At 41.5% G+C, this 25119-nt stretch overlaps 1 protein-coding gene across 3 annotated transcripts; it reads right to left on the reverse strand.

Moving 5' to 3' along the window:
* Positions 1–641: 641 nt before the first annotated feature.
* LOC308481561 (proto-oncogene Mas-like) lies at positions 642–4646 on the reverse strand. Of its 3 annotated transcripts, none has more exons than XM_081014036.1 (3): positions 4430–4646; positions 3357–3468; positions 642–1807 (listed from the first exon to the last, which is right to left on the reverse strand). In XM_081014036.1, the coding sequence occupies exons 2-3, from the start codon at positions 3450–3452 to the stop codon at positions 839–841; spliced, it is 1065 nt and encodes a 354-aa protein (XP_080870162.1). In that variant the 5' UTR covers positions 3453–3468; positions 4430–4646; the 3' UTR covers positions 642–838. The 3 variants fall into 3 exon arrangements, with proteins under 3 accessions (XP_080870162.1, XP_080870163.1, XP_080870161.1); XM_081014037.1 differs by having other exon boundaries at positions 3357–3465; positions 4426–4646; XM_081014035.1 differs by having other exon boundaries at positions 4389–4646.
* Positions 4647–25119: the final 20473 nt, after the last annotated feature.

The following is a 25119-nucleotide window of genomic DNA, read 5'->3' on the forward strand; positions in this document are numbered from 1 at the left end:
TCTGCTGCCAAAATAGTAATGGGCTTTCAAACACCCTCTTTGTGACCCTGGGATACTACGCCACTGGCATATGAACCACACAGGAAGCTGTCTCATGACATTACAGCAGGCTATTTGTCTACCTAGGCAAGGTTTATCTGCTCTGACTGCAGGTGGCTATCCAGGGTTTCCAGAAAAGGTCTTTCCCATCACTTGTGACCTAATCCTTTTCATGGAATTTCAGAATTGTAAAGTTGGAAGGGACCCATGACCCCGAGATTAAGTCTCACGCTTTGCTTACTGAGCTATCCATGATATGGATGGATCTGGGTCTTTCTTCATACAAAGAACACACTCTACCAATCAGTGCTGTAACCTCTAAGGGCCCCCAAACTCTTAACTGAACCCAGAACTTTTATCCACATTATAGGTACAGGTATTTGGCATGCTTTTTTCTCTTTGTCAAACAGGAATAGGTTGACTTCTCTCTGAAGTCTCTATGTCATTTCTTGGGGGCTCTGATAGTACAAGGGGGGGCATGGATTCTTTACTTGAATCAAAGGTTCCTGTCTTTGAGCTAAGCAGAGGAAGGGCTAACCCAGTTACAAATTAGGACTATCATCCATTCCAAGGTATCTTCTAAATAAGTGAAACAAGGTGCATGCCATACAGTAGTTTTTATTTATCAAGTAAATATTCTTTAGGCACACTTTATTCATCTTGGTATAGCTTTAACCCATCAAGACCTTAAGAACCAATACAGACTTTCTTTCTTCTAAAAAAAAAGGGGGGGTATCTGTTGCCTAGAGTTCCTCACCATTATTCATCCCCACCTCAAAATGGCAAGTCTCTCATTTGCTTAGTGGATTTCCCCTCCCCTCCTTGGAACCCACCTAGAGTACAACATGAGACTTCCTGAATCAGAAAGAAGTGTTTGCCCAATGAGAATGTAAAGTACTGGGTTGATGGTGCCACTCAGAGAAGTGAACACGAAAGCCAATGAAGAGATGGTTGCAAAATCACGGTGCAAGGCAAAGAACAAATTCAGGGGGGCCCAAGTGACAAGGGAGAAAAACATCCCAAGCAAAATTTCTGTGCAAGGTTCTCCTTGCTCACCTAAGTTGCGCCAGATCTTGATGACCAGTGTCTGGGTGGAGATGACCATTAGCGGAGCAAAGATCATTAAGGTGATGATAATGATTGACTGCGGGTCAAGCCCCAAATTGAAAAACAGTAACAGCCAGCAAGACAGAGCCCAGAGAAGAGCAGACACAATGGCAGATAGGAGAACAGACAAATATTTTGGACTGTGACGTCGGTGCCAAATAGGGAAGAGGCCAACCAAGAACCAATCAATGCTGATGGACATTAGGAAATGCATGCTAGTACCTTGCATGAAGAAAAATAGGTAGGCCAGTAACAGGAACAATTTAACAAGAGCATCACTCGAATCCTCACAAGTGCAAAAGAATATGAAGATACTGCACAGAACTAACAGGGCACCAAAATCAGCTACAGCTAAATTCCAGATGTAGACAGTGAAGAAAGTCTTTCTAATACGGAAGAGGAGAAAGAAGAAGATGGTTCTGTTCCCAAAAAGCCAAAGCATGAAAATGAAGATAATGAAACGAGCAATCATACGATCCTGTAATAAGCATGTCAGAAAGCTCTTTGTGTGCTCACATGGACAGGGAATATTTTCTAAAACTTGCAAATATTCAGTGGGAAGATGTGTTGCGTTCAGTACAGTCATATTCAAACCACCACTTCTTAGATGCTGGCCTCTTCCACATATGGTCCTGTTAGCTGAAGGAAGAAGGAAGTCCTCCTAAAGAGACAAATGCCAACAATTAAAAATTGAAACTGAATGCTGAAAGTCAATTCACAATGAATGGGGAAGGAAGCTGGCCATGTATGTTACCCAGTGCAGGTGCTATATCACCTCTTTGCAAAGTGTAGCTTGCAAATAGTGAGCCAGGCTCAGCAAAGCACAACATCCTCCCTAACTTAACTGGCATATATTCCTCTCTCAGGAATGCATGCAAACAGAAGATCTGATCAAAGGTCCATCAAAGGTATCCAGACCCAGGACCCACTTTTAACCCAAACCCTTCTTAATTTTCTACCATATATTTGCATGGTGGTAGTTCTCCTGTTGTGAACCACCTTAGATCAGGTCTTAACTCACTAGTAGGCACTGACCCACTAGTTGATAATCAGTAATCTAGTCCAGGGGTTGGCAACATGTGGCTCATGGGCCTGATCTGGCCCACGAAGACCGTTTTACCAGCCCAGGAGCTGCCCCCGAACCAAACCGAGCCGCCTGTGGCACAGGGACTCGCCAAGCGGCACCGGAAATCATGTCTGTGCATGCGCAGATACCGGAAATTGCTTTTGCGCATGCCCAGATGCCGAAAATCACTTCCACGCAGGTGCGATTTTTGGCATCTGGGCATGCGCAGAAGCAATTTCCAGTGCCGCAGACATGTGCAGACATGATTTTCGGTGTCACGCTGTGCCGGCCCGGCCCACGGACGATCTCCGGGGGAGTGATCCGGCCCATGGCCGGTAAGCCTTGCCAACCCCTGATCTAGTCCATCCTTCTGTTTCCAAGTGCTTTCAAGATGCTTCTAGAAACTATACAAGTGGCATTTAAAAGTGACAGCTTTGTTTGCCCTCCCTGCAACTGTTATTCAGAGGTATAATTGGCATACTGCTTTTACCATGGAATTTACATTGAGCTATCAATGTGGAGCTCAGAGTTCAGAGCTATCTTCCATGATCTTTTGTAATCCCCATTGGCAGTCCTATGAATTGGTGGCTATCCACAGCTTGTGGCAGTAAATTCTCTCCCCCGTGGCTCAGATTTATATATTCATAGTACATAACAATGCTCTGTGTTGAGCAGGCTTGTTTTACTTGACCAGTGTCTAAGGCAGAGCTTTCCAAACTGTGTGTCATGACACATTGTGTGTTGGCTGCAGTGTGTAGGTGTGTCGCATGAACACTCCCCATGCTCCTTTTGGGGCTGGAAAGGAGTTAGTTTAACCTCTGGTTTGCTAGTAAAACTGAACTACTGTGTTGCGAAATGATGCATGTCTAAAAAGTGTGTCACCAGCATGAAAAGTTTGGAAAGCTCTGGTCCACGGTATATTTTGACGTTGGTTGACAAACCATGAGGTGATCTTGTAAGCACTGGCCGTGGTTCGCAACACAAATCCTCTGGCTTGTGGGTATAGCAAACTAGAGAAGAGAGGGAGGAATTTGTACCAGAAAGTGGAGTTTCTGGGGGCTGGTGTTTAATTTGCAAGCCATGGTTTGTAGAGAGGCAGTGCCTTTTCTGCCCCAGGTCAATACGTGTGGCAGAAAACACTTACTTTTGTTTCTGAACAATTTGTCGAAACAGAAGAAACCTGGTCACTTCCTGACAGCTGGATGAGGCCCCAAAGCCCAAGCCAAAGAAGCAATGGCATTCCTTCCTATTTTCTTCTGTGAAAAAAAGAGAAAGTATCAGTAGTGACTGACATACTGCTCATACTGCATGGGTGGGGGGGGGGGAGAGGAGATTGTTCCACCAGGCAAGCATAAATACTGATGTTGATGGAGCAATCTCCATAGCACAACTTCAAATTCCACCCAATGGATTTACTTCTGAGTTGACATGTATAGGATTGCATAGTGATTTTGTGAATGGCCACCATTCACATTCACCGTGCACTTTTCTCTGTCCTCACTGTTTACAGCCCCCACCCCCCATCCCGTATATATATGTACTTGTATCTCAAAATAACATATCATACATCTGATGAAGTGGGCTGTAGGCCACAAAAGTTTATGGCATAAGCCCCATGCCATAATAGTCTTCAAGGTGCTACTTTTTGCTGCAGCAGACTAATACGGCAACCCCATCTTCAAGCTGGAATGTTACTACACCCATATTGCAAATGGCGGAGTCATAGTGGATTTCCTAAGGCCATCTAGTGACTTCATGAATTAGCATAAAGTTGAAATGGGGACTGTCTTATTCACAGATCATGCTCTTAACTGCTATATTGTATCAGTTTCGCCACTGCATAATCAAAATTCTACCCTGAGCCACCCAAAGGATCTTTCGGGAGGAAGGGCAGGATGTAAATTAAATACATACATACATCTGAGCTCTCTCAGGCCCATCTCCAAGTTGTTGACTAGCACACATTTTCTTAGTAATATTGTCACCACTCAGTATTAGTCATGTCAATGCATGACAGGTGCAATTTCAAATTGCAGGTTCACATTCAAGCTTTGGCCTATATAGGATGTTACAAAACAAAACAAAACAAAACAAAACAAAACAAAACAAAACAAAACAAAACAAAACAAAACAAAACTACAACGTCTGAAAATAGTAAAGCAAATAATCAACTTACAGTAGTAACAATGAACAAGCTTAAACATAAATAAAACCTAGCCCCTGTCAAAAAAAGTTGTTTCAGCAAGAATAGTGTCTGTTATCAGTTACTAGTTGGATAATGTTCTTGTAACAGAATCTGTCCTGTTGTTCTGCTTCCACCCTCCTTCTCCCTGATGTCCTCTCTCTCCTCTACTTTTCCTTCCTCTACTCCTGCAGTCCTCTCTTGGGTTTCTTCTCCTCTAACTGTCACCAACTGACTTGCTAATCGTCTTGCTCTTTCCTGGCATTCTACGCCCCCACCCTTAACTTATCATTCATGCATTCTAGTACCCATATTCTATTCTATGGTGTTACATAGGAAGCTGCTTCATTCCAGGCTAGACTATTTATATGTGCCCACCCATCTAATGTGGTTTACTCTGACAGGTAGCAGCTCCCAAGGTCTGGGGCAAATGTCTTTTCCATCGCTGACTACCTGATCCTTTCAACTGGGGATATTGGGTATTGAACCTGGGATTTCCTATATGCATGCAAAAGAAGTATGCACCTGGGATAGCTCAGTTGGTAGAGCATGAGACACTTAATCTGAAGATTGTGGGTTCAAGCCCCACATTGGGCAAGAGATTCCTGCATTGCAGGGAGTTGGACTAGATGCCCCTTGTGGTCCCTTCCAACTCTGTAATTCTATTCTACTTTAGTAGCAAACAATGGTCTCTGTCCCTGTATGCTTCTCCTGCTGGCTTCACCTTTGATAAACAACCTTCAGGAAAGTGATTTCTTTTAACCTCTTCTCCAACCAACCAGACTTTTGACATGGTCAATGCAACTTCATACATGCTCTTTCCTCCTTTGGTATCCAAAGAAACCCAGATCACCAGTACTTGAGAAAATGATAGCTTGTCTTTCAGTCCCTATTTCCTGCTTTTAGGACCTGAACATGCTTGTACAAATGAAACTGGACTCTCTAGAGGCATCTTTAGTCTCATTCATATTTAACATTTCCATTAGAGTGGAACATTTTAATTTGAATCTCACCATCCATAACGTTTTTGGTTTGGAATTTTTCCACTCTGTTGTATAAGCAAATTTTAATCACACTGCTTTGTACTTTTGCGTCAGGCATGATTTCTCATGGACCTCCTTTCTTCACCTCCTTCTTTTCTTCTCAAAGCCTGTTCTATCAGCGCAGCTGGGTCTCATTTAGCAGAACTGAACTGAGTAAATATGTTGCCAGTGACAAATTAAGTGACAGATTTTGCCTTTGCATGATTGCGGACTAACTACTCAACTCTGAAATTTATTTTCATGCAAAACTCTTCCACTGTAGCTTTCGAAAGCAACTCTTGATCTGCAAAAAAAAATCTCCTGTCAGTGTTCACCAACCAGAATATATGCAGTCATTATGTGATATTTTGCTTGTTGCTTTTACTTGGATACAAAACCTATGGGTAGAATTGCAGGATCATAGAATTGTAGAGTTGGAAGGGACCCTGAGCTTCATCTAGTCCAATCCTTTGCAATGAAGGAATCTCCACTAAAGCATCCATGACAGATGGCTATCCAAACTCTGCTTAAAAACCTCCAAGGAAGGAGAGTCCACCATCTTCTGATGGAGTCCATTCCACTGTTGAACAGCTCTTACAATCAGAAAGTTCTTCCTGATTGTTTAGTCAAAATCTCTATTCTTGTAACTTGAAGCCATTGTTTTGGATCCTACCCTCTGGAGCAGGAGAAAACAAGCTGGTTCCATCTTCCATGTGACAGCCATTTAGATATTTGAAGATGGCCATCATATCTCCTCTCATTCTTCTCTTTTCCAGGCTAAATATACCCAGCCCCCTTAACCATTCCTCATAAAACATGGTTTCCAGACCCATGATCATCTTGGTTCTACAATGCATTGGCAGAAAGGAATTAAATCTGAATCAAAACGGAAATATTTCTATTTTCCCCATTGGACTGCTTGATCTGAAGGTCAAATTTGTTGCTCTAAAAATTAAATTGGTCAGCTTTTTAATTCAGATTGCAATATGGGGAGAAGTCCAGTAAATGAAGGAGTAAACATGTATAGAATTGGGTTTGAAAGGCCAGAGACTAGACAAAGATTAACAGCAAAGAGCAGAGATCTGAAACCTATAACTGAAACTGCTGTTATGTTAGTAGGAGCAAAGTGATCACAGCATAGAGATCTATGCTACAGCAGCTACACTGGTACTGATATTACTGGGTTAAATTTGAGGTGCTGGCTTTGACTTTTAAAACAGTCTAAGACCTGGTTTTCTAAAGGACTGCTTATAGAATCATAGAATTCTATAGTTGGAAGGGACCCTGAGGATCATCTAGCCCAATCCCTCCGCAATGCAGGAACATGCAGCTGTCCCACATGGGGATCAAACCTGCAACCTACAGCTGGATCATATAGTAATACGGTAATTAGGGCAGTGGTGGTTAATGTAGTTTCTGTAGTTAAACTCAGTGATACTCCGGGCTCTTCTTTTCAGCCAGAACTCACCAGGGCCAGTTGGCTGCACAGTATTGGGTTTAGGAGGCCTGATTTCCCTGTCCAAACTACATATATTGTCCAGTGCAGAAAAAAGGTTGAATGAACATACCTAGTACCTATGAGACCGTCTCTCCTGGTATGCCCCACGGAGGACCTTAAGGTCCACAAATGACAACACTTTGGAGGTCCCAGGTCTCAAGGTGGTTAGATTGGTCTCAACTAGGCCCACAGCCTTTTCAGTACTGGCCCCGACTTGGTGGAACGCTGTGTCACAAGAGACTAGGGCCCTGCAGGACCTGACATCTTTTCGCAGGGCCTGCAAGACAGAGCTATTCTGTCTGACCTTTGGTTTGGACTCAGTCTGACCCTTATGTCCCCCCCCCCCTTATGGTTTTGATCTATGGGCTACTATTAAAATGAGGCTGCATTTTAAATTATATTTCAACCTGTATTTTAAATTTATTTATTTATTTATTTATTTATTTTTATTTATTTTATTTTATTTTTTTATTGTAATTTTACTGGTATTAGCCGCCCTGAGCCCGGCTCTGGCCAGGGCAGGCAGGGTTGTAGAAATGGAAGGGGACCCCAAAAAAGAAGCTCTCCATTGCTTAAAGTTCAAAAATCAATGCTTTCATAGCTACACCATAAGCACAAAAGAAAAGCCTGCTGGACCAGGCCAATGACCTATTTTGTTCAGCATTCTGTTCTTACAGTGGCCAACCAGATGCCTACAAGAAACCCACAAGCAGGTCCTGACCACAAGAGCAGTCTCACCTCCTGTGGTTTCCAGCAAAGAACAATAAGGTACAGCACCCATTAATCATTTCTTTGGTGGCTCATTTTTTACCCAAAGATAGAAAGCAAATAACAGTTGTTATTGTTGCTTTGCAGAATAATATTCTAAATTGAAAGCTTAAAACATTGTTGAACTTACACAGATTCACTGTCTTAGGAGGAATTGCTGAGTCAATAGCTAAGATTGTCAGCATCTGGTATTTGTCAGTGAGAACATCTTGAGGCGGGGGTGGGAGAATGACTTCCCAGCATGGTGGGATGTGACATAATCCTCTCCCATACTGCAGGCCCATATTGATTAATTTACTTCTAGTAGAAATGTTAACACAGTGCTACAGGGGTCATTTTGAGGTCTTTTGAAAGTGGAAATTGGTAGAAATTCTGCATGCCAAGATTCAAGTTAGGGGACTGAACCCTAGCAGAGATTTCACATGGCAAAATAGGAGCAAAGAAAAGTGTTGAGATAAAAGCTGTAAAACCTTAAAATGTTCCCTTTTGTTGTTGTTGTTTAGTCGTTTAGTCGTGTCCGACTCTTCGTGACCCCATGGACCAGAGCACACCAGGCTCTCCTATCTTCCACTGCCTTCTGCAGTTTGGTCAAACTCATGCTGGTAGCTTCGAAAACACTGTCCAACCATCTCGTCCTCTGTCGTCCCCTTCTCCTTGTGTCCTCCATCTTTCCCAGCATCAGGGTCTTTTACAGGGAGTCTTCTCTTCTCATGAGGTGGCCAAAGTACTGGAGCCTCAGCTTCACAGTCTGTTCTTCCAGTGAGCACTCAGGGCTGATTTCCTTAAGAATGGATAGGTTTGATCTTCTTGCAGTCCATGGGACTCTCAAGAGTCTCCTCCAGCACCATAATTCAAAAGCACCAGTTCTTCGGCGATCAGCCTTCTTTATCGTCCAGCTCTCACTTCCATACTTCACTACTGGGAAAACCATAGCTTTGACTATACGGACCTTTGTTGGCAAGGTGATGCCCTTTTAGTGAACTGCAAAACATCCCCTTTTCAGAGTTATTTCCAAATTATCTCACTTCCTCTAGCATAGGAGAAGATCACATGCCTGCAAGTTATAAAATGGTTTACTTACAAACCCTCCAAAGTTCAGATTCATGTTCTTTTCCATACAGTAGTCAGAAGAAGTTGCGCAGGCAGTCAAACATATATTGGTTACAAAATGATAAAAGCTCCTAAACTATTGCTATAGGAAAATGCTAGTTTTGGACCACATTCTTGCCTGGAACAAAAGTGATGGGTTAAAGCCATGTGGCTTGGGGGATCAGCTCACAGCTCCTCACACACCAAAGTTCACATATAGACTAGGAACAAAGGCTTGTTTAGCTATTTCCTCCTAAAGTGAGGGGAAGTGACATAGGCTAAGCCCAGCAGGACAGCTTACTTTATGAACCCCTTCATGCATTAATTAGACTAAAGCATGTTGGTTATATGTGGCTGGTTTAGCCCACAGAAATTGAATACAATTGACACCCCTTGAATGCAATCGTAAATTAAGGAATGTTATTTGGGTTCCAGAGCGAGATATCCTACAACATGTATGGTGTACGTTATGGATAACCATCTATAGCCTATGCCAGTGCATAGCATAGAGGGTAGAGGTTAGGACACTGGAGATCAGGGTTCAAATCCCCACTAAGTCATGAAGTTCATTGTGTGACCTTGAGCCAGTCATGGTATGGAGAGGGGGTAAACCATGTATGCTACTTTGAGCTCCTTGGAGGAAAAATGGCATATAAATGCAAACATTAATAATTGTAATGCATTTTATTAACAAATCTTACCTTGCTTTTGTAGGCCATCCTGAAAGCTCTTCTAAAAGTGTGGCATCTAAATCTTTCAAACAAAAACAAAGAAGCAAGCAAGCAAACCAAAATCTGGTTCCTGCACACTCAATAAAACAATCCTTCAAACTTAAAAGGAGCAGGGTTGGAAGCATTATGGAAATTTGGAACATCATTCATATACTAATTAACAGATTGGTTGGTTATTTTTTTTTAAAAAAATACACTTGTATCCTACTTTTCCTCCAAGAAGCTCAAGGACAGTATATTTAGTTATCTTTTTTTTTTTTAATGATATTTATTGAAGGATTTTTTTTTTAATTACAAAAGAAAACAAAGTAGAAAAAGAGAAAAACAAGCCACTTCCAACCATACAAATACACAAAATAAGTGAGAAAAAAAACAAAAATACACCACAAAAATTTAAAAACAATTAAAAACAAATCCATTATTTTCAACTCCTCAACTGTCATTACCCTCTTTCCTTGACCTCCTCCTCCTCCCCTTCCTTGTGTCCTGGTTGTTAATTGTCACAGCAAATCCTTTCCATATTTCATAATATTCTGTCATTACATTACCTTAAACTATTTTAATCTTATCTTACTATAAAACACCTTGGAACTTAAAACTTAAATCTTATTTTTACCAACTTCTCATAACCATAATATTCTTACATAATTCTTTAAACATTTTTACTAAAGCCAAATAATTTCATTCCAACATTTTTCTAACATTCATCAATTTTATAAAACAGTCCTAGTGATGAAAAAAAGAAATAAAAAACAAATCCAATCTTCATCCAGCGTCCCTTCCTCCTGGTCCCGGGTTTGTCAGTCCTTATTATCCCATCGATCTGGCGCATTAACCTGGTGACCTTATATCCAAGGCCCTTAAGTCTCTTCCATGTCCCTTCCGCAGCTCTTCTTCATATTTGTAACTGTATTTTCCCTTGTCTCCTGCTCGTTTCACTCGTGGGAACTCCAGCTTAGCAATATTTTTGACCCTTCTCGACAGATCAGCCCCTTTTCCTTAATCGACACTAAATTCCATGTGGTATTTAAAAACATGTTTCTAAAACCCTCCAAAATTAAGAGCTCCCACAATCCCAAACATCTCACGGCCCATTGCCAGACTTGAAAAGTCCAAAAATCCCTGCATAGGAGGGTCTATCCAACCCCCCATTTCCAAACCAAACTTTTTCTTCCCAAATCTGGCTTTTTCCAAGTTCATTTGTCACATCCAAAAGCTCATATTCCTGTTGGGCCTGTTCTGTCAGGGCACACTCCTGATTTAATTCCTGGGTGGGCTCCACATATTTTCCCACTGCTTGTTCAAAATTTCCCACTGCCTGTTCAAAATTTCTAATCGAATCAGCCATCAAATTCGTCTTCTCATGTAGCTGTTCCAGTAGGGCATTTGTTTTATAGAAAGCACACAACAGAGCTTCTGAATACATTGTCCTGCAAGGTCAGATGTCTATTCCCACGATTGTAATCTGTAACAGCTGCCAGCTCCCAGGAGTTGGTTAGTTTCACAGTCTCCCTCTAGGGGGAAAACTTCTATTTGATCTTTCTTTTAAAGACAAGTCTAGCAACAGAGTTTCCTTTTTTCAGATATTTTGTCAATATTTGTTCCTTTAAGGTGCGAAAGGAAACAATGGAATCACTATGTTCCTCTTTTTTTAGCTATCTGTCAAAAGCGTTTGTCTCTGGTCAATGAGCTTCAAACGTCAGTCCTGACACCCCGCTCCAGGATCAGGACGGTGGAAAGTTACTTTACTTTAAACTCACTTCTGCAGGTTTAAAAAGTCCAAAAAAGATCCCCCTTCTTCTCCTGCTGCCGAAGGGGGGTTCAACAATTTTAAATGATGAAAGCCAATCCTTTAGAGGCGATTTTCTGAGCTCTAGTTTACGTTGTCTTTGCTTTATTCTGTCTACAAAGAAACGGAAGGCTGACTTCCTGTTTAGACCTTCCCATTTCAGTACCAAATTGAAGTAAAATTTTTAAGTCCAATTCCTTTCTGCTCGCAAGTCCTTATTTAAAGTCCAATTGTTCAAAGTTTAAGTACTCACGGGTGCTTATTTTAGAAGCCAAATTGTCCCAGGAAAAAGGCAGCGCTCTCCGGCAACAGCTGTGCGGCTTCGCTCCACGGAAATAGCAGTTGACTCACAGCACCGTGCCGCTTCCCCCTCTTCGCTTCGGAGCCCGTTAGTGGGTTCCTTTGCGGGTTGGGGGGGCGCTAAGGGTGCCCGCCGAGTCCCATGGTCACAGGCTTCATCCGCCTGTGATTTTTAAAAGGATCTCCACTTCGCCGTAGCGGAAAAGACCTGTTTCGCGCGGAGCTAGTCCCTCCAGTTCAGAGGGAGTCCGCCATTGCCGATGGCGTCACCCCGGAAGTTATCATGTGAGGCTGCTTAGCATGAGAGATAGTGACTGGCCCAAAGTCACCAGTGAGCTTCATGGCTGAGTGGGAACTTGAACCCAGTTCTAGCCTGCCAATCTAAGCACACAAACAAACAAACAAACAAACAAAAATAAATAAACCTAATGTCCAGCTTATGCCCAGGTTACACATTGCACTGTAATCACTGTGCAAGCACATGGCGGTTCCCTCTTCAAGTAGAAGCACAATAATTCTGGTACTGGGATTCTATGAGCCAGCTCTTGACACTGGGGCCTTATGGGATATTTTCTGTATTTGCTAAGGACACCTAAGTACAACTGAATGCATACTGCATATGTGATGAAGAGCATACAGTTTTCTTTTTTTAAAAAAATGATATTTATTAAAATTTCAAAGAATACAATAATTACACAAAAACAAAAAGTAAAAATACAAGAAAAAACAAAATACAGAAAAAAGAATAAAAAACCCTTAAAAAGAAAAAGAAAAATAGATCCATCTTTCCATAACTTACATTCATATCCTTGTTTCCCATGAAAAATAAAAAGAAACATACAAAATAAAAACAGTTAAAAACACATTAATTTTCCCTAGCATATCCTCCTTACACTTATTTCCCCGGACCTCCTCGTACCTCCCTTTTTTGTATTCCAGTTCAGTTTGTTAGTTCAGCAAATCCTTACCATTAAGCTTTTACCCATTTGTGAACCTTTTTTTCATATCTCTTAAAGCATTACAGCTGGAAACCACTTAGTTTCTATCCAACATCCTTCTAAGATTCATTAATTTTACAATATTTCTGTAAATAGTCTTTAAATTTCTTCCAGTCCTCTTTCACTGACTCTTCTCCCTGGTCTCGGATTCTGCCAGTCATTTCTGCCAATTCCATGTAGTCAATCACCTTCATCTGCCATTCTTCCAGAGTGGGTAGATCTTGTGTCTTCCAATACTTTGCAATGAGTATTCTTGCTGCTGTTGTAGCATACATAAAAAAAGTTCTGTCCTTCTTTGGCACCAATTGGTCGACAATGCCCAGAAGAAAGGCCTCTGGTTTCTTCAGGAAGGTATATTTAAATACCTTTTTAAATTCATTATATATAATTTCCCAGAAAGCCTTAATCTTTGGGCACGTCCACCAAAGGTGAAAGAATGTACCTTCAGTTTCTTTACATTTCCAGCATTTATTATCGGGCAAATGATAGATTTTTGCAAGCTTGACTGGGGTCATGTACCACCTGTATATCATTTTCATACTATTCTCTCTTAAGGCATTACATGCCGTAAACTTCATACCTGTGGTCCATAACTGTTCCCAGTCAGCAAACATAATATTATGTCCAACATCTTGTGCCCATTTAATCATAGCAGATTTCACCGTTTCATCCTGAGTATTCCATTTCAACAGCAAGTTATACATTATTGACAAATTCTTAGTTTTGGGTTCTAGTAGTTCTGTTTCTAATTTTGACTTTTCCACCTGGAAGCCAATTCTCTTATCCAAATTATATGCCTCCATTATCTGATAGTAATGAAGCCAATCTCTCACTTTGTTTTTTAGTTTTTTGAAACTCTGAAATCTCAATTTATCGCCTTCTTGTTCCAAAATTTCCCAATATGTCGGCCATTTGGCCTCCATATTGAGCCTTTTCAGAGCTTTTGCTTCCATTGTTGACAGCCACCTTGGGGTTTTATTTTCCAATAAATCTTTATATCTTATCCAGACATTAAACAATGCTTTCCTGACAATATGATTTTTGAATGCTTTGTGTGCTTTGACCTTATCATACCATAAATATGCATGCCATCCAAATACATTGTTAAAACCTTCTAAATCCAAAATGTCTGTGTTTTCAAGAAGTAGCCATTCTTTCAACCAGCAAAAAGCTGCTGATTCATAGTAAAGTTTAAGGTCTGGCAGGGCAAATCCACCCCTTTCCTTTGCATCTGTTAGTATCTTAAATTTTATTCTGGGCTTCTTGCCCTGCCAGACAAATCTAGAAATATCTCTCTGCCACTTCTTAAAACAGTCCATCTTGTCCACAATTTGCAATGTCTGAAATAAAAACAACATTCTCGGCAATACATTCATTTTTATCACAGCAATGCGGCCCAGCAATGAAAGTTTCAAATTTGACCAAATTTCTAAGTCTTTTTTCACTTCTGTCCAACATTTTTCATAATTATCTTTAAATAAGTTCCCATTTTTGGCTGTCATATTAATCCCCAAGTATTTCACTTTCTTTATCACAGTCAATCCTGTCTCATTCTGAAACCTATCTCTTTCAATCGGTGTTAAATTTTTCTCTAAAACCTTAGTTTTTAACTTGTTCAATTTAAAACCTGCCACTTGACCAAATTCTTGAATTAATTCTAAAACCCTTTTAGTACTAGATTCTGGCTCCTGTAACGTCAATACTAAGTCATCTGCAAATGCTCTCAGTTTGTACTGTTTGGCTCCGACCTGTATACCTTTAACCAACCGGTCCCTTCTAATCATGTTTAGCAAGACCTCCAGGACCGATATAAAAAGCAGTGGGGAGATTGGGCACCCCTGTCGTGTCCCTTTTTCTATCTTAAATTCTTCCGTGACCACATTATTTACAATTAATTTGGCCTTTTGTTCAGAATATATTGCACCTATACCATTTTCAAAACCTTGGCCTACCCCCATCCCACGTAGGTTCTTCTTCATAAAACTCCAAGAGATATTGTCAAAAGCTTTCTCCGCGTCCACAAATATCAAAACTGCTTTAGTGTTTATATTCACTTCTAATTTTTCCAAAATATCAATTATATTCCTCAAGTTATCAGACAAGTGTCTTCCCGGGAGAAAGCCCGCTTGGTCCTTATGGATCTCTTCCATCAATACTTTTTTCAATCTCTTGGCCAAAATATCTGCAAAAATTTTGTAATCCACATTAAGTAATGATATAGGGCAGTAGTTCTTAAGCTCGGCCTTTTCAGTCTCTGTTTTCGGTATAAGTGTAATATACGCCTCTTTCCATGACTCTGGCGCCCTTTTCCCTTCCAATATTTCATTGCAGACTTCCTTCAAAGGTTGCAATAACCACTCTTTCAAAGATCTGTAGTATCTAGAAGTCAGCCCATCCGGTCCTGGAGATTTGCCCAGTTGCATATTTTGTATGGCACCTTCTACTTCCTGTTCAGATATTTACTTTACTACATTAATTTACTTTCTTGAGAGATTTTTTGTAATCCATTTGTCTTCAAAAATTGGTCTATGTCCATTTATTTCTGTGGCCCTTGTGTGTATAATTGTTTAAAGTACCTCTGGAAACAATTTCTAATCTCAATTGGGTTATGTATACTCTTTCCTTCCACTTCTAAGTTTGTAATAGTATTTAATTTTTGTCTTTTTTTCATTTGCCAGGCCAACAGTTTCCCACATTTGTTAGCTGATTCAAATGTTTTTTGTCTCATTTGTTTGATTTTCCATTCTATTTCCTGATTCATCATTTCCATATATTGTACTTGATACAATTTTATTTCTCTCAAAATCTCCTGGGACTTTGGTTTTGCTCTCAATTTCTTCTCACCTTCTTTTATTTTCTCCAAAATTTTATCTTTCTTCTCATTTTGACTTCTCTTCTTTATTGCATTCTGTTGTATCAGAAACCCTCTCATAACAGCTTTGCTTGCGTCCCAGATTACTCTTTTTTCTACATTGGTATTCATATTTATTTCAAAGTAGTCTCTCAAAATTTTTTGGGCCTTTTTATACACTTCTTCATCTCTAAATAAGATGTCATTCATCCTCCATCTGAAGGATCCGGTTGTTATTTGTTTCATCTCCATCCTTACAGCGTTATGGTCACAGCAGGTTTTTGGGCAGATTTCTACTTTCTTTATCTTTGGTGCCATTCCTCTAGTTATCCATATTTGGTCAATTCTAGTCCATGTCATCTTGGCTTCAGAAAAGAAGGTTCCCTCTCTTCCCAGGGGGTTCTTTACTCTCCAGATGTCCACTAAGTCCATGTTGTCTGTCATCTCAAAGAATGTTTTCGGTAATCTACCATCCTTGGTAACTACCTGTCTTTGTGCCTTGTCCATATTTGTAGATACTACTCCATTCATGTCCCCCATCAAGATCAAATTGTAATCCAAATAATCCAGTAAAGTCTCATGCAACTTTTTATAGAATTCAGATTTCCCCTCATTCGGTGCATAAATTCCTACAATCAAAAATTTCTCTCCTTGTACTTGAATTTCAATTGCCAAAAATCTTCCTTGGTCGTCTTTAAAGATAAATTTCGGTGATAGTCTCTCCTAAGAGCATACAGTTTTCAAGTGCATCTTTCTCTTTTAAGATACACAGGAGCAACAGGAAAGAAAGGATTAGGTGCCACCTACTTGTATTTGAAAGAAAAAAATCTGTATGTGAGACCTGTGTGCGTCCTTTCATTATTAATGCGGTGTGCATGTGCCTGGACTTAGGTATGTGCACTTGAATACAAAATATTTTGTGAGCAGTCTCCCTCAATCTTCCTGTGCTAGCATACAGATGTTTCCCATGTGATATGCTGAGAATAGCTATACCTGTCCATTTTGCAAAAACTGTATTGCATTAACAGTGCAATCAGACAACACACATTACAAAGCTTGGTCCTTGCATGCAAACAAATGGCTAGATTAATACCTGCACGTCATGTGTTTGGTGCTATCCAAGCTATTGGAAAATGAGAGATGGGCAGTGTCAGATATATGCCAAAGCTAAGGAAGCTCCAGTTTAGGGTCTCAGGTTTTGAGGCAGTCTCTAAATGAAAGAAAGGGCCTAATTTAAAATTTTACATGATCATGAAAGGAAGTGTTTTAAATGTTGTCATGGGCAGAACACACACAATGAATCCTGTATTGCCGCCTCTATTTAGTAAGTGTTAAACTATGTGTGATACTGCTCCTGCGTTGGTGTACATTAGAAGTTTTCATGTATGCCAAATAAGATAATAATGCCTTTTCATTTAAAGGTAATTTCAGATTCAAAGAGGCTGATTGCAAGAAATGTGTTTTAGTTAGATTGCCAATTTTTAGTTGCATCATCACTTACGAACAAGTATTATATAAAAGGTTTCCCCTCCCCTTTTTATTGTTCTTCCTGTTAGAATAATACACTTTCTCTTTGGTAATGCTGTGAAGCCTCTCAAACTGGACAGAATTGAAGACCTTAACATCCAGCTCTGACGATGGGTGAGAATGTTGGGAGATTCTGTCTCTTAGAGCAGGGGTAGGCAGAAGGTATTGTGGAATAAACTGGGAGACTTCTGGGTGATCTGAAGTAGATCAACGAGGATTTCTGGCTCCCAATTGTTTAACAACAGCAACAACCAAATGATTCCCCTGCCCTTAAATGCTGCAATGAAGAAAACTGGTGAGGTGTAACCAGGAATGGATTTTGGGGTGGATGAACTGTGAGCTCCAAGCAGTTTCTGGTTGCTGGCGCCCATCAATGGACAATGGAGGAGTGTACCTTTGGGGGTGAAGTCAACCTGTTGGAAGGCTACAGTGCCTACTGTGGCTGTAGACACCAATATGGGAGAGCTATGTTTTGTTGCAGCTGGGGCAAATGCAACTGCACCACAGTTTCTTCTTTCTGTGCTCTTCCCAGTGGTCATTCCTCCTCTGGTCACTGCTATGTGTACACAACCTGACTGTCTCCAGGAACTGCAGTCATCGGCAAGGGATTCCCACACGGTGGGGTTGATGTTGCCAGCCTTCGTGCCTCGTTTGCAGACATCTTTGTAATGCAGAGTTGGTCTGCCAATGGGCCAATGAACATGTCCTTGGGGATCATGCCATCATCCATTCTGTGGACACGACCGAGCCAGCGAAGATGTCACTGAGACAGAAGTGCAGACATGCTGGGAATGAGTGCTTGGGTACTCAAAACAAATTCCTGGGCTGAGAGTTCTTTAATTCTAAGTAGATGCATGGGGCTCTAGCTGATGGACCTCAGGGTTCTAGTAACAAGCAAAATCAATTCTGCAAGTCTGAAGTCTGTCCACTCCTGCCTTAAGAGCTTTCAGCAGCACACACCATGCATTGCTTACAACACTGCACTTCTTCCATAGAATCTCACTCCCCAATCCCCAGGTCAAACTTTGAATAATTCAAAGTTTCAAAATGTTGGATCTGGGCTCTAGCGACTTTGAATGAATTTTGGTTTATATGTTTAGTTTAGTTTAGTTGTGTTTTTTTTTTTTAAAAAAAGACGTATTCTCTAGTGATTGGTAATTACAGTTCTGGCTGAAACTAAGTCAGCTGGAAATGCTTCTTGGGCTTGTTGAGACTGAAAGGTAGTTAACTCCAGCTGCACATTAACATATCATCTCCCATTAAATTATATCAAAAAGGATAAACACTGATAAAAGACATCTGCTGACACTTAAAGAGGTCCTATAGTCTCGGCGTTACTTCATATTCCCTGCAACTGCAGTCATCAGTCAGAATTTGTGGGGCATTCATCTTCACTTTTGCATAGATGCTGTATTGCAATTAAGCATTAATGAATGGACACGCTGTTGTGGAAACTCCTTATGGAGCTGCTGTTCTATATATGGAACACAGGGGTTGGCTGCCCCATCTTTTTTAATTTGCTGCTTATTGCTATGTCTGGGGCAAGCTTCTGCAGCTATTAAGCAATTTGGAATGCACATGCATACAGGCTTGTTTCTAAAAGAACATTGGTGTCATGGGACTGGTATTTTTGTGCTGAATCTGAATATCCTGGCAGGATTCAGGTCAGGGTACCAGGCTGAGCCTGGAATGGAATGGGTCTTTTATCCAAGGGAGTGGTTTCCCAACATAGTTCCTATGAGCTATGGGGATCCTTGAAGCTGATCAGTTATTACTCAATTATACTCAGGAATAGTGGACACAATGGCACCTAATTGCATCTGTTGGTGAAAATACCATGCAGAAATGCAGTACAGGAGGGGAAATTGCTTGCAAACATGTGCAAATCAACAGAAATTGCATTCAAAGATATGTATTTCAGGAGAAATGTGCTAACATATTTTCATAAGGAACACATGCATACACACATAGCAAACTGAACTTAATATTGGGGAAAATGTGAAACAGCTATCAATGGCTATTAGCCATGATGACTGTGATCTGTTTCCATGTTCAGAGGCAGTAATGCTTCTGAATACTAGTTGCTGGAAACCACAGTTGCTAGACTAGATGGGCCATTGGCCTGATCCAGCAGCCTCTTTTTGTCTTCTTATGCTCCCTACTCTTTCACCGCTTTATCATTCACACACACACACACACACACACACACACACCCCAAACAGTCAGTATATTATCAGAGTCCCCTGTTACATAGTTGTCCTGTTGCTGAAAGAGGCCACTTCATGGTCAGAATAGTTCTCAGATGCATAAATAATCATAGTCAAGGAGCCTCCTACACAAGTATTAGTTGGGTGACCTGTCATGGGTAGATCAGAATGAGGAATTGTGCGATATGTTGCTCACTTTGAAATAAATGCTTTGGACTCTCCTATCTTGTTTAGGATAGTACAAATAATTGCTGCTGGGTCATCTTATACATATAATACAAATTAATCCTTTTCTTTCTTGTAAAAAATCTGTCTTAAGGCACACTTTGAATAAACATCATGTGCCTTGTCAGCAACTGTAGACATGTTACATAGGGATCAAAAATTATTATTTTACTTCCACAAGCTTTAAGAGAGACATAATGAGGATGATTCATTTGTAATCTGGCTGCTGTGCATCTTGGCCGATAGTTTTAAAATAAAGCAAAATTCTATTTCCTAAGTAGTTTGCTAGAATTACTTAGGACTTGCGCAAAAAAGCCATCATTCATCCATGATGATCGGCTTTGCAGAGCCAGCACTAGAATACTGTCATTTATTTTAATTGATAACTCCCCCCCACCCCCTTGTTTCTTGAATTAGCTATTTCTAAAGTTAATACGAAAGGTGCTAACTTGACAATCCTGAATCCTCTTTATAATTATAGTTACAACAGCAGAAACAGAAAGCCAAGAACAGCCAGCCTCTTCAAGTTCCCTTCACTGTGGGAAGCAGAAAAAGACAGAGAGACAAAGAGACAGAGGGATAGAAAAAAGAAGAGGCACACACACTATGGAGCAGAAACGAGAGAGTTACTGTGTAACAGGGCTTCCAGGTCCCCCTAGGTTGGCTAAACTGGTACCTGCCCAATGTTGTTGGGGCTACAAATCTCAACAGCTGTCTTCTTCTTCTTCTTCTTTGGTGATCACTCGTAGCTGAGTAAGATTGTCTTCCATAAACACAGTTTTAACAATGAGTCCATAAGTGACTGTGGAGGCCAGTTCTGGATCCACATGTCCTTCCACAGTGGGTAGAAGGTCTAGGTCAGGGCCTGACAGGCTCTTAAGGACTGCTGCTGCTGCTGCCGCCCAGCGAGGACTTCCCTGCTGAGAGCCTGATGGTCCTGCTCTTCCTCTCTCCACCTGGCCTAGGGTGGGGCCTGAGAGGCTTCTGGAGGACTGCTGCTGCTCAGCAAGGACTGGGATATTTTGGGGAAAGTTTCATTGGGAGTTTCTGCTGCTGTTATAAATTTTCTTTATTTTTATGTGGAAATTGTTCAGTTTGGTTACGTAGTTTTTGATGTGTTTTATTTATTGTTATGACTACTTTGCTATGTTTGTAACTATGTAAATCTTTTCATATTGTAAGCCACCTTGAGCATAGCACGTTTCTCCCTTTCGTCCTGAGTTTGAACGTCTTCAAAGCCCATGACACCTTTGGTAAAGGCTGTTCTCCAATTGGAGCACTTGCAGGCCAGTGTTTCCCAGTTGTTAGTGTTTATACTACATTTTTTTTTAGTAGCTTAGTGCCAGAGCAGCTGCTTCACATGGAAAAAGCCCCCAATTTAATCCCTGGTATCTCCAGGCAGGGCTGAGAAGGATTCTTACCTGAAACCCAAGAGAGCAGTTGTCTATCAGTGTAGACAATACTGAGCTATTTTAGCATGTGTATATCCCACCTTTCCCCCACAAGTAGTTCAGGGTGGTCTCATTTAATCCTCACAACAACCCTGTGAGGTAGGTTAGGCTGAGAGGCAGTGACTGGCCCGAGGTCACCCAGTGAGCTTCATGGCCATATAGGGATTTGAACTCTGGTCTCCCAGGTCCTCGATGAACCCAACGTTCTGATTCAGTGTAAGGCAGCTTCCTAGCATTTCTGGTCATTGGGCATGTTGGCTGGGGCTGATAGTAACTGGAGTCCAACAACATCTGGAGGGCCACAGGTTTCCCATTCCTGGGATAAATGGAACCCCTGCATTGCTTAGCAAGTAACCCTCTAAATTTAGGAAGCTTCAGTATCAGACTGCAATACAGTATAGCAAGCTGGTGTCAGTAGGGGGAAGGCAATAATCTACATTTTATCTTTACAGGATTTATATTTTGCATATTGGAATAGTTTGGGTGATATTCAGCTGGGTTTTTACCTAGACTGGCTGAAAGTAATGAACGTGACTAAATTAGGTCAATTAATTTCATTACACCCCTCCATCATTTTACTTGTACATTGCCTTTCCATAGTTAAAACCATGTTCAAGGCAGCGTGTAACATGAAGAAAAATGACACAATTACAAATACAACAAAAGTAGTCATAAACCATTAAAAACACATCAGAAAGTACACAACCAAATGGAATGATTTACACATAAATGGGAATAAGATATAAAAATAAATATACAAAAAACTGATATCAATAACAGCAACAGCCCCCCTCAAACACCCCCCCCCAACAATACCCCAGTTTAAGAATCAGTTCAGGAGCCTCAGGTCAGGTGGGAAAAGGCCTGCAAGGCAGTAAGCAGGTCTTCTAGGACTCACAGCCAAGATGGTCTCTGTCCTCTTCAGCAGCCTCAGCTTCTGCAGCTGGAGTCAGTCAATAGGTCTACTCAGAGTGAAACCCACAAGTTATTTGCAATGTGTGTTTGTGCTGTGTTCCCTGCTAGCAGAAGACAAGAAAAATCATCATATATTCATATTAGTCTAATAGTGATATATTAGTAAAGTATGTGTGAATGACTTTATTCATTTTTTGCATGTAATTAGAATGTGAAATAATAAAGCAGTAGCTGATAAAAATCTAATTGCAGAAGTATGCATTCACACTTAAACTTCTCTCTGAATTGGAGATGTTCAAAGCCATTTACGTGGGCCTGACAGGCACTCTGATTCCTGATTATGCTGAGACCTGTTTAGCATTCTCATCGGAACATCATCGTGCATCCTCAGACCATTCTTGGCACATTTTATGAAGTATATTCAGGTGTGCCAACTTCTGAAAAATCTTAGAGAGAGCAATTTATCAAACAACCCTATTCATGATTATGCTGGCATTGTGATGCTACTGGCACAGGTGGGAGCCCAGTACTGCTTTAACCCTTACACTGACGGGACTCTGGCAGCCCAAGGTGAAAACTGAGTAGAATTTGAGGATGTGCTAAGGGAAGCACCCTATCAAAGATGGCTGTGTTTTTCCTCTAGTGTCGGAAGCAGTATGCTTCCAAACGCCAGGAGCTGGGACTCACAAGCAGGGGAAGTACCCAGGTCCTTGTTGGCTTTCCTTTGGTGTCTGTCTGGTCACTGTGAGAACAGGGTGCCTGACTAGGCGAGCCTTTGGCCTGATCCTGCAGGGCTCTACTTATGTTCTCCACTTATGCAGGGATTCTCGCCTGCATCATCAGCAGGGCTGGATTACATGCAGAGGCATAAAGCTACATCAAGCTTATGAGGCCTCAAAATGTGTAAACACCAAACTTCATTTCCCACTATTGCTGCCTGACACCTTATCTACACCTGGCTTAAGGAAATTTTGATATCAATTATAGTTATTTCTTCACAGATTTATAAGCACAATATGATAAACAGTAGCTTAGCTATTAAGATTATTTTTGCCATATACCCTCCAACATTTTGAAGTCAAAATCTAGGACGCCATCTTCCTAGACTCCACCTTCCCATTTTTTTTAATCATGAGAGCCATGTTTGTTGGCATGACCTCACGTGATTTTGTGCCTCAGTTCCCCCTCTGCCACAGCACCCAAAAACACGTGTTTTAGGGTGCTGCGTGAGGAAATCGCACCATGAAATCGGGGTGTATCACAGCAACCTAAACGACCACCGTTCTCTTGGGATAAAAAATGGGATGCCCTGGTTTTTCCAGGACACTTGTGAGGTATGCCAAATCAGAACAATGTTTTACAGTCTGTACAGAGGCCCCTCACAACCAGAGGCTTCAAACTGTAACTTACTTAGCTTGTGCATAAATCAGGCACTGGTCTACAATGTAATGTTATACCAATAAAAGAGGTGGCAGACTGACCTGTACTTACACTGGAGGTGGGTGGAGCAAGGTGCCATTATGGAATAAGGCTGGCTCCAGCAGTCATCCCAGTCACTTATTGAGGATTCTGTGGGCACCAGACTCTCGAAAGCGGCATTGATGTTGCACTGAGCACTCACTCCCTGCAGCTGCTTCAGCCTGGCCAGGCCTTCAGTCCTATAGGAGGTGGGAGAAGAGAGGAGTCAGGAGGAGGAGGAGAAGGAAGCAAGTAACAGCCACGTTACCATATTATCATGACAACGATCAGCAAATTTTACTGGCTGACTGAGCTGTCATTCACCACTGGGTTCCTATACAACTCCAGCCGAAATAAACGAGAAAGTTATTCACTGGTGGCTCACAAAGTATTATTAATTTTATACAAAAGATAAAAGAATTGTTTTTAAAATATGAAGGACTAATGATTCATTGTGCTGCATTATTAATAAACATTAATTATTGAAACGGATCAATAATGCAGCTATGGTTTGAAGCTGGACTTGTGGATCCCATGTAAAATTATATTTTGCCAGCTGGCCAGGCAACAGGGTTCTGGAGTGTATCCTCGAGACAGTAAGAGAATTAGTAGGAAGGCAGTAGCTTTGCATCGGAAACACCCTGCATCATGATTGCATTATAGTCAGCACCTGGACTAGTATTTGAGGAAAGGCATGGACTTTGCTAATGCTCATCTTCCCCTCCCAACCCCAAATAACTCCAAGGTTGCAGACCTTCTACAGCTGCCTATGGCACACAAGCATGGAAGGAGGCTATAGAGACCATCTATGTAACCTATGGGATGGGGGTGGTGCTGTGGGTTAAACCACAGAGCCTAGGACTTGCCGTTCAGAAGGTCGGCGGTTCGAATCCCCGTGACGGGCTGAGCTCCCGTTGCTCGGTCCCTGCTCCTGCCAACCTAGCAGTTCTAAAGCATGTCAAAGTGCAAGTAGATAAATAGGTACCGCTCCGGCAGGAAGGTAAACGGCGTTTCCATGCGCTGCTCTGGTTCACCAGAATCAGCTTAGTCATGCTGGCCACATGACCTGGAAGCTGTACGCCGGCTCCCTCGGCCTACAGAGCGAGATGAGTGCGCAACCCCAGAGTCAGCCACGACTGGACCTAATGGTCAGGGGTCCCTTTACCTTTATGTAACCCATAGCTACTAATACCATTACCTGTCATAGTAACTATGTGTCTCCCTCACTTCTGGTCTGGTAACCTCTAGACTGGACTACTGTAATATGCTCCACGTGGAGCTACCCTGGAAAGCAATTTCTGGAAACTGCAACTAGTACAAAATGCTATGCTAGCTTCCCAGTAGGTGGGTCACTGTTGCCTACCAGGTGTGTGTGTGGGGGGGGAGAGGGAATTGGTGGGGAGGTCAGCACAGTGAAGATCCAACAGCGGATCCAATCTGGCACTCCTGCTGCTCTGTTTGCACTGTGCCAGTCTCTCTACTGCCTAACTCCTCCCCCTTCCAGCAAGCAACAGTGACCCGCCTGCTAAGAAGCTAGTGGCTCTGCCCCACCCAGCTAGCTGCTTCTGCTTAACAGTATTTCTCTGCAGATTTAAGAGGAAATGCTGCCCATTTAGTCCCTTGCATTCTGACTGCAAAATCTTGCTGTAGAGGAGCACAGATATTTGGGTAGAGATACTCCAAATGCTGGTATAGATTTGATAAAGTGACTGTGAGATGCGTTTTGCTGGATCTTGCACGTCTTGAAGCGGGAGCCGAGGCACAACGCAATAAGGCCCTTTTCATACTGCTTAGCTACGCATCTAAGTCGTGGGGAAGGCCGTAAATATTGATTATAGGTTAAAGGCAATTAGAATAATGGAACAGTAGATGGTGAGCCCTGCCAAAGTGTTCTTG

Source organism: Podarcis pityusensis (assembly GCF_964106645.2).
Source record: "Podarcis pityusensis genome assembly, chromosome: 7".
In the NCBI taxonomy this organism is placed as follows: Eukaryota; Metazoa; Chordata; class Lepidosauria; order Squamata; family Lacertidae; genus Podarcis; species Podarcis pityusensis.